Source organism: Crinia signifera, chromosome 5 (genome assembly GCF_055691185.1).
Source record: "Crinia signifera chromosome 5, ASM5569118v1, whole genome shotgun sequence".
In the NCBI taxonomy this organism is placed as follows: Eukaryota; Metazoa; Chordata; class Amphibia; order Anura; family Myobatrachidae; genus Crinia; species Crinia signifera.
Genome location: NC_139221.1, coordinates 47,899,417 through 47,909,502, shown reverse-complemented (window position 1 = coordinate 47,909,502; position 10,086 = coordinate 47,899,417). Strand labels below are relative to the sequence as shown.

General features: G+C 42.4%; 1 protein-coding gene across 1 annotated transcript in view; it reads right to left on the bottom strand.

Annotated features, from left to right (window-relative positions):
- Positions 1-512: 512 nt before the first annotated feature.
- CHD7 (chromodomain helicase DNA binding protein 7) overlaps positions 513-10,086 on the bottom strand; it is a 118,246-nt gene continuing 108,672 nt past the window's right edge. Inside the window, 9 exon segments of the mRNA XM_083187150.1 lie at positions 513-2,383; positions 2,616-2,686; positions 2,688-2,717; positions 3,259-3,399; positions 3,882-4,103; positions 5,854-6,297; positions 7,149-7,376; positions 8,317-8,477; positions 9,372-10,046. Of these exon segments, the coding sequence (XP_083043276.1) occupies positions 1,498-2,383; positions 2,616-2,686; positions 2,688-2,717; positions 3,259-3,399; positions 3,882-4,103; positions 5,854-6,297; positions 7,149-7,376; positions 8,317-8,477; positions 9,372-10,046 (2,858 nt within the window). The 3' untranslated portion in view covers positions 513-1,497.

The window sequence follows — 10,086 nt, the reverse complement described above, 5'->3', positions numbered from 1 at the left end:
CAGCCCTTGCTGGCAACGCAGGCTGTAGTCTACAGAATACCACTGAGTCAGTCTCTTGCTGACACCGGTGCCTTGTTTTTCTATCCATTAACCGCAGATAAATGACCTACATATTGTGCCTATTAAAGCCTTATTTTTCCTTTGCCCTTTTGTTGCTAAGACGTCCTCATCTCCATGTGCAGATCTTATTGTTTTCTAAAGAGCTTTCAGGTTAGAGAGGTTTGGAGGAGAGAGACAGAGTGCGGCCATTGTGTACGCAGATTGCAGTACCGATATACAGCAGAAACAGGTTCTTCACCCTCCCTCCTCCCTCCCTCCCTCCCTCCCCCACCCCTACTCAGATTAAAGCAGCACATCAACCCACTAGAAAAATATCAAAGAAAAATATACAAAAGCCATAATACTGTATTTGCTTCTATTGTGAATACAAAATATAAAGTGGTGTACACCAGTTCTGATTTTGGTTTCCCTAGACACTTTTTTTTCCTATGTTTTCTAATTACATCACTGCATCTCATGGATCACTTTTATTAAAAGCATCATTACTACTGTTGGCAGCAATTTACAGTATATCTTACATGATAGCAGTTTCCAAAATGAAAAACAAAAAGAAAAACCCAAAAAAGAAAAAAAAAACACAAACATTTACAAAGTCATGTCTGTAAACTTCAAGGCTAGTTTAGAGTTGAGGTAATGCTGTTTAGCTTTGTGGCTAAAAGTAACAAAGTCCTTTAAATTAAAAATAAAAAGGAAGAACAAAACAAAAGAAAAAAGGTACCTGATTTTAAATTTTATGCTTAAACCAGTGCATTAGATAATCACGAGACGATTTAACTGTAGTTTTGTCCTGTAACGACTTGCAATGGGTGCATGGAAAACAGGGGGACGAAGGGGAAAAAAAAAAGGAGGAAAAAAAATAAAATAAAAAGATTACATTTTTCACATTCAACAGCTGCCTTGTATTGCTGTGTCTCAGGACAGAGACGTCATTATTTCATGGAGATTGTCTGAAACGGTCGTGTGTGAGAAACGCTAGTATGCAGTCGAAAAATAAAATAAAAAAAATGATATGTAAGAAATTCATCTTGACCTTCACAGCAAAAAAAGAGAACAAAAAAAGATAAATAACTTTATAAATCCATAAAGCAGCCTGTCCTTCCATTTGCACCACGATTCCAAAAAAAATGGCTGCTCTCGTAATACCAACGGTAGAAAGAAACAAAAACCAATAAAAATAGAGCTGCAGCGCATTATGTAAATTTCCTCTAGAAAAAAAAAATAGCTCCGAAAACCTCTTCCAGAAATTATAAATAATGCACTGCACAATACTTAATGATCAAAATACCTTTTTGACACATCCATGTGACATGACTTGGACTTTTTTTTGCTACACTATTTTACAGAACAGCTTATAAAAACTAGGTATGGACATTTACTGTGAGTGTAAACAGTAGGACTACCACTTGCAAAAAGTTTAGAACACTGTAACTGAGACTGTTATTCGTCGTTGTCTTTGAAATTTTCATCCTCGGCATTGGGAGAGTCCAATTCTTCTCCATGTGCCATTTCATCTTCCAAAACGGATGAATCTGCAGTTTTGTCCAGACTCTCCTCTACATCGCTGTCTTCCGGGTTCTCTGCTTCTCCTTTGTCAGTGGCCTTTTCTTCACTAGAGCTTACAGCACTTTGAAGTCCAGCTAGTGATGGGAAACCGGGCAATGTCAATCCTCCAAGCCCTGGAGGTAGAAACATGGATGGGTAGAACAGGCCGGGAGCCATGGTAGACAGTAGGAAAGGACTGAAGGCCAAATGATTTGCAGTCAACCCAGTTGTGGTGGTGGTAGTAGCAGCACCAGAGTCAGTAGCAGTAACAGTGTGTGTAGTTTTCTCAGAGTCTTTGCCGCCCTCGTCTGTATCAGTCTTCTCGTCAGACTTTGAAGTGCCATCTTCATTTTCTCTTTGACTGGAAGCTGTAGTTGAATTACCACCACCAGATGCTAAGGGGTTGTTTAGAAGTCCACTAAGCCCAAACATGTTGGGCAGACCCGCCATGCCTGGCAGCATCAGAGGCAGCATGGCAGCAGGATTTTTAGAATCCCCTCCAGAGCCAGCAGCAGTTGTGAGCCCTGAGGGGAAGCCCATAAGACCAGCAAGCTGAAGGGACTGCAGATTCTGAAGATTCTGAAGACTGGCGAGATCCATTCCAGCAAACAAGCTATTCATCAGCAGTGGGTTTATTCCAGACGTGGAGGCTACAGCAGCAGCTGCTGCAGCTGCTTTGGCAATTTCACTTTTTGGCCTTCTTCCTCTTCGGCTGGATCCCTCTTCCCTCACAACCGGTCCAGTGAGAAGACGATCAAACATGGACTCCGGTACGAAAACCCTGGAGAGAAAAAAAGGCTATGGGTATTGTGCAAGTTCCACGTGTATTTTAGACAACAAATGAAAGTTGGGAACAGTTTTCCCCTCTCTGCTTCCTAGAATAAGATCCGCTTGCATCAGAAAGGTTTCCCAGTTCTACTATATTATGTAATTAAACCATTCAAAACCTCAGACTGCACACAAATGCTTTGCAATAGAAAAAAACAGAGCTAAGCTTAATGGTACTTACAGACTGCTTAACAATGTCCGTCCAGTCTGGAGCAACGGCAAACTCTGGGTTCTCTTCTAACCAGCGAGGAAGCTCCCCGCATTGGAGGGGCCATAGCGCCACCCATCTGTAAGTATGAGGGGTACAATAATGAATAAAAAACTCAGGCAGCACACAGTGGACAGAATTGAAGCAAACCATCGGAATAGCCTTGTGATCCAACCAAGCATTATTCTTTATTTACATTCTTCTTGTAACATATTTATTAGTTCAGGTCCTTTAGCCTTTACTTACTACAGTAAGTAGAATGCCAAGTAATAGTCCATTCTGTGCAATACTGTAAATGTGAAGTGTCTGTACAAATGGAAGCAACACATTCTGTAGGTCTACATAACCAGCAGCATTACATATTCCTTAATCCTGGCTCTTCTATCACCTTGCGTAGAGAATAGAAAGGAGACTCATCCACCATGGCCCAATGGGTAAACTCTCCACCATGGCCCAATGGGTGAACTCTCCACCATGGCCCGATTGTGCTCACAGCTGCCAAAATCCCCATCACACCTTTGCATTAATATATGTGTGAACAGTTCCTCATTCATGATCTCAATATTATCTGTGAAAGACATAAATGAAACTAGCCTACATCATGGTCCAAGAAAGATTACCTTCTTTCCATTGCGTTTATTCACTACAGGCACTCGTTCGTCTCCCGTTAACGTATTGATATCCAGCTTGTTCGGATTACGACATCTATGACGTTTTTGCTTCGGCTTTTGAAATGGGGAGAACAACAGATCTGTGCTCTTCTGTTGGAGACAGATTAAACATTTTTGGGGTTTAGAGAAAAGAAAAAAAGTCCTGTAAAATCCTAAATAAAAGTAACCCCACCCCCGATTCATTGCATTGTTCATATATAGTTCTTATATATTAGTTCTTGAGAGGTAAAGTGTAGTATCTTCAGCCACATAGCCTTCATATACCGATCCTATCCAATCACATCCCCTTTCTTTTTCAAACTTTCCATCCTCTTGACCCCTGGCCAAACTGCTGTATCATACACCACACCAGGAGCCTTTGTATCTGGTGACTTTATGCAATAAAATATCAATCCTTTTGTATCAATGCCTATTTCCCTATAGTTTGTAAGCATGCGAGCAGGGCTCTCATACCTTTTGACTGTGTAAAATGCCCAAGTTTGTTGTATCACTGTCTCCGATTGTAAAGAGCAACAGAATATGCTGTGCTATATAAGAAACTTAATAAATAAAATAAATGTTACTGTACTTACTGGTACATAACTTGGCATGTCAACAGTGTATGTAGGATGCAGCTTCAACCATTCAACCAAATCCTTGTTTTTGGGTGCATCCTCCCCTACTAATCTGGTCCCATCTTCCAAGTTAATGACAGGGATCCGGGTGTCTGGCTCCAGCTGCCCGGGAGATGGAATGTTTCTGGCCGGTGGTGTATCAATATCTTCGTCATATGCTTTGGTCATGTCACTATCATCCTACACAAACAAAAAAACATTAGCCAAAAGAAAGGCACACTTAATATGGATTGTTTTTCTTATTTTAGGAGTTCATCAGGCAAGGAATTAATTCATATGGAGAATAAACTTATGGTTGCACTTGGGGGGGGGGGGGGGGGGGGGGAATCACAGAAGCTCAGACTTATACCCCTTTTACACCAAAATCCCTGGTCGGACCCTGGTCTTTGAACACGGAAGTTTCCAGGGTCGGACCCTGCTTCATACCCCATTTACACAGCACTTCAACCTGGGTCGGACCTGGGTCTGCACCATTTACACTGAACCTGGGTCAGCCCTGCTTTTCCCTATGGATGACATTAAAAATGTCAATTTTAGGACTGATAAACTGCCAGCCAACCTTCCCTCAATGATTTAAATAAAAATTAAAAGACATGAAAAGTAAGCATTGAAAAATGTTGGTTGGTTTATTTAGCAAAATATTTTGTCAAAAAGTTATATTCAGTTATGCAGCAGCAGTCAGTTGGTCGACCTAAAGATGGTCGACAGTCATTAGGTCGACACCACTAGGTCGACATACTGCAAGGTCCACATGGGACAAGGTCAACAGGTTATTAGGTCGACACAAGCATTAGGTCGGCATAGGATTTTTCACTGTTTAATGAGCCGACATATACCGACAGGCGGTATTTCATGCCCTAATATCCACTAGGGCAGTGATGGCTAACCTTGACACTCCAGCTGTTATTGAACTACACATCCCAGCATGCCCTGCTACAGTTTTACTATTTGGCCATGCTAAAACTGATGCAGGGCATGCTGGGATGTGTAGTTCAACAACAGCTGGAGTGTCAAGGTTAGCCATCACTGCATTGGGGCATTGTGGGAGAATAAAATAGTGTGCCGAGTGCATGGACACTTAAAACTGTGTCCATGTCGACTATGTCGACATTCGGGTTAAAAAAAAAACCAGTGAAAAACCCCATGTTGACCTTTTGACTGTCGACCTAGACCATGTCGACCTAATGATTGTGTCGACCTGTCGATCTTATCCCATGTCGACCTAGACACCTGTCGACCTTGCAGTATGTTGACCTCATGACTGTCGACAATCTTTAGGTCGACCATACAATCCATACCCCTCCCCCAGCCCCCCCAAAACAAACATAAATGATTTCTGTAGGTAGAGTATATATCCCTTAAAAAATGGAGTCACTGGAGTGGGAGGCACATCACGCACCCTCCTCCTTTAAGCTCTTGGTCCCACTACTGCCTGACAGCGCTGCATCCTAGTGCCAGATAGGGTTGTGGCAGGTCCAACTGTGGAGTGCCAGGTAGCAGCCTGTGTGCACTGTCCGCACGGGTTGCTGTCTTCTGCTGCTGCAATGCACTGTGGAACGCATGGTACTGACTTACGGAAAGGAGTCCCATGCTTCTGGTATCCTTTCAGCACTACCCAGATGTCCCGACCTGGGTTGGGACCATTTACACCGCTCACGACCCAGGTCCGACCAGTGTTCAACCCTGGTCAGGACCTGGGTAGGAGACCAGTGTCAATGGACCTGGGTTGGTCCCATTTACACCAACACTGACCTGGGTCCGACCTGGGTTTTTCGTTGGTGTAAAAGGGGTATTAAAGGTGGACAGTGTGTACCGTCGATATATCTGAACTGTCTGTAGCTAATTTGTACCCAGCTTTAGAACTGTAATCTTTACACAGAACAGTTGCACCTAAATAAAAAGCAAATGTTCTATTTAGTTTCATCCTTACCACAGATAATGAACTTCGTTTGTTGCTCATGAACAACAGATCGAGACCTTCAACATTTTTCCTTCTTCCTCTCCTTCGCTTCATAGGAGGCTCGCCATCTATTAGAGAGCCATTGAGTAGGTGCCTGGTTGGCGTGCATGAAAGACCTGCCTGCAGTCGCTCCATTTGCGTTTTGAAGGCATCAGAGACAGGGGTGGAGGAATTAGGCAAGATAAACTTGGAAGTAAGCGATGTAAAATTTGAGGTAGTGCTTGTTGCCTCCCTGGAGGCGTTTGATAAATCCACAACTTTCTCTTGGCCGTTCTCCGCCCCTATTTGAGACCCGCGAAGCTGAGCTACCATTTCCATGAGATTCCTTCTCTTTGCCGCCCGTTCTGCTTCAACCTCTATTTTCCGCCGTCTCCTCCTGCGCTGGCGTGGTACAGACAAGCTCAACGAAGTATCCTGAAATTACAACCATAATGAATGGTCAGCCTTCACCGCAAACTAGAATGTTACAGAAAACTTAATACCATTTTCCTATAACCAAATGAAGCGGTATTGAGAAATTATGAACGCAAAAACATGGTGTAGGCCACACAGTTGTGTACAGACCCAATAGGATGGGATTTTTTTCTAGATGTACACACAACTTTGTTTTGAAAACTAATGTTAATAACCTAAAACAAAAAAAAAACTGGTTCAGTTTTATTACTAAAAATAATACATACACTTCACACTCATTAAAACATATCTTTATTTCCTTCTTCCCATTTGATTATTTGACTAGGTCTTTAGCATTTCCATTATCGATGTGTTAGCATGGCACCCCTGGGTTGGGCTTCCGGCCATTACACAGATTTATTCTTACCCCATAGGTGGGCTTCTTTTAACCATCAAGGACTATAATTATTAGGTGGGTACATTTTTTTCTGCTGTGTTTTATGTATTGAGATATCGTTTATATTTGTTTGATATTGATTACTACACCCTGGTATGCAAGTTTGAGTTCTTCCAAGGTGTATATGTGAAAATTATAAATAAAGATGTTATAAAGAAGAAAAAAAAAAAAACTGGTTCGGCTTTATTACTGAAAATCCTAAATACGCTTCACACTCATTAAACAAGTTAGGGAATTATAAAATGTTAGCTTATTAAAAAAAAAAAAAAAAAAAAAAAATACAAAAAAAAGCAGACACACATGTTATATAGTTAAACACACACACACGTCATTTCTTACATGGTGACGGCAGAAACCTATTCCTAGCACAGCATACATAGTATATTACAATCAGCTGTGGTTCATTGCTACTTGCCTGAGACAGTTGTGGAGAGGCAGAGATATCTTCACTTCCACTGAAATTGCCCTGAGCCACCATGGAGAGCTCAGCAAAGCTCCTCTTCTGCAGCGGGCTATCCACGGCAGTTGGTGTGTACCCAGGGATGAGCCCCGGGAATTCAAACATCTGGCGCCTGTTTACCGGCCACTTTCCTTTCAGCACAGTCTCACAGATGTGGTCTAATCGGTTGATCATCACACGATCCTGCATTGTACCAGAAAAAAAAAAACACAAATGACATCATTAAAAAAAGAAGTTGCTCTCCATACAGTTAAGGCCTTCACGTTGAGCGTTGATAAATGAAATACTGCCTAGCGTTAAAAGTTTTTTTCCTCCTCCCTTTTGCTTTTCTTTTAACCTGTTTGAGTCTAAGAAGCCCCCCTTCAGCCCTGTGCAATAAGGAAACAAAGGAAGAGTTACTGCGGGGGGTAACAGAGTCGGCAGTGTCTGCCTATACGCTGAGCCCCTACTGTTAGAGGCTGTACTGCATTGTTCCTTATAATCATCAGCTGGTGGGCAAAGAAAGAAACATCTGCTTCCAGTATCTACTAATCGCCGCAGTTCTTCAGAGCAGGCCAGCCCAGGCTTCTAAGTGCTTCCTCATTACCGTCACTATTAATAACGTTCAGCATTAGAAAAACTTCCCCAGATCTACAGAATGTCAATATTCATTCCAAATCCTCAATCACTTAACCAGTTCTGAAGTACGGACCTCGATTAAAAAAAAAAAAAAGACAAACAAAAAGAAAACCTCAGTAATTCTAATTATATCTAAACTTTAAATAGACGTTTGCACACTGGTGAAGCGTCCTGTAACGCCGGACACAAAAGTACACATTTTTCAACAGAGTTACAACAGCAGCATCCATTGTTGTCATACCTCCATAGACTCTATTGTTTTTCTTCAAGCAAAAGCTACCAAAACAGAGTCACTGCTCAAAAGACCACAACCAGAGCACAACAGCTGCTGCAAACCGCCTCCTTTCCACAGGAATAAGCCTATTAGTGTTTTGTTTTTACAACCAGATGGCCATGTCATGGTGATTAGGAAGCTTTTTTTCTTTATTATAATCTAAAACATACAAAGAGCACATCACAGCCACTGCTAGAGAATATATGGATACTATTAGAAAGAGGGACATACCTTGGGCCAAAAAGAGAAGGAGAACGTCCTCTCGCGCAGCATGTGAAGTCCAGATGTCTCGCAATCCTCCAGATAGAAGCCGTCGCGAGTTTCATCCCGTGCGGTGCTCATGGAAGCGTTGCTTTCTTCATCAAAGTTTTTGTCCCGGGAAGGTATCCCGACTGGAATGGAAACCAAAAGGTTCATGCATACAGAGGAGTACAGAAACCCATTATAACCATTTCACCCATTCACCGCCATATTTACAGTTTGTTCCTTCTGTAAAAATGGTGGTCAATAATCCTATATAATAAAAGCCCAACACTGCTCCTCACACCTCTATGGTGCACAGATGGCCAACTAGCTGGCGGCCATTGCTCTTCGCTTGGGCACACGCACCCAGCTTAACAAAGCCCCGGTTCCCAGCAGCTCCGTAATTTTGATGGACTGGTAACATCTAAATGCTGTACTATTTATGTATTCCAGATCAATCAGTTGAAATGTTTGGAAATGAACATATAGACTAGGTCACTCTTTATTGGTATTACAGCAGTGACTAAGTAAGAGCACTGGAATGAAGATGCAAAAGTACATCCCCAACCAACCGTAATGGGTCAAAAGAAAGAGAGAGGGGGGGGGTTGCACATTTATGTCAAATTTTTCAATATTGCCAATTGTACCCCACATGCAGTGCCTCCAGGTCTGGCAGAAACAGGGGGCGTGGTCATACCCTGTTAAAAAAAAAAAAATTAGCAGGAAGTGTAGGAGGCTGGCGGGGGGTGGGGTGGAACACCCCACTAAGGGATAGAGAGGACAGGCTCTAGCTACAGCTGCCCTCCCCCCCCCCTCAGCACACAGCTGAGCAGTGTGTGCTGGGCTGGGGAGAGAGGCTGTGCTAGGCCTGCCCACATAATATGAAATTACATTACTTTAGAGTGCAAAACACACCCAGTTGTATTGCTGTATACCAATTAGTTTTCACTTTGGTGGTGCAAGAGAGTAAGGCTGAGTGTAGTAGTAAAACAAACTGTAACAAACAGAAGAAAACAGAACCGAACCACAGATCAAGACTTTACCTTCTGCTTGGGAAGACTCTTCAGATTTGTCATCATCATCATCTAACTTCTCTTCATCTTCTTCAGAACCCTTCTCTGAAATGGACTTTGGATCAACATCAGCAGGTATCTCCGTGCTCTTAATTTCATTTTTAACACTAAGAGTTTCATGGTCGCTCTCCTGTTTTACAGATTTCTCATCGGAGTCCACCTGTTCCTCATCTTTAATCTCTTCTTCTTCCTTGATGTCAACATCTTCCGTCTTCTCTGATTTTATTTCCTCCTGCTCATTTGCTTTTTCATCCTGCACTGGCGTAGAGGGCATTATCGGTGGTGTGTCACTGTAACTAGATCCAGGGGGCATTAGGATGGGCATGTTTGGATGTGCGCTTCCTTTGTTTTGAGCAAAATTCCTATGAGCCTCCAAAAATGATAATTCTGGATCATTAAGGATATGATAATCTGTCCTACTAACGCCATGTTTTGCAGCACCAATCAATAAGTCTTTGTCATGTTTCCCACACTCCCACCATTCTGGTAGGTCAATGCTTGGCTGGCACAGCTTAAGACGCTCATTCAACTGAGGCTGATTAAGAACTTGCTCCCGAATTTTCCTCAAAAGTTCAATACGGTAAAGAGTTCTAGAAGCTCGCTCTTCCGTTATAGGCTCAATCATCATGGACATATCGCACAGCTCTAGAACAGAAAGACAAGTATTATGTTTGAAGGCCCAAGA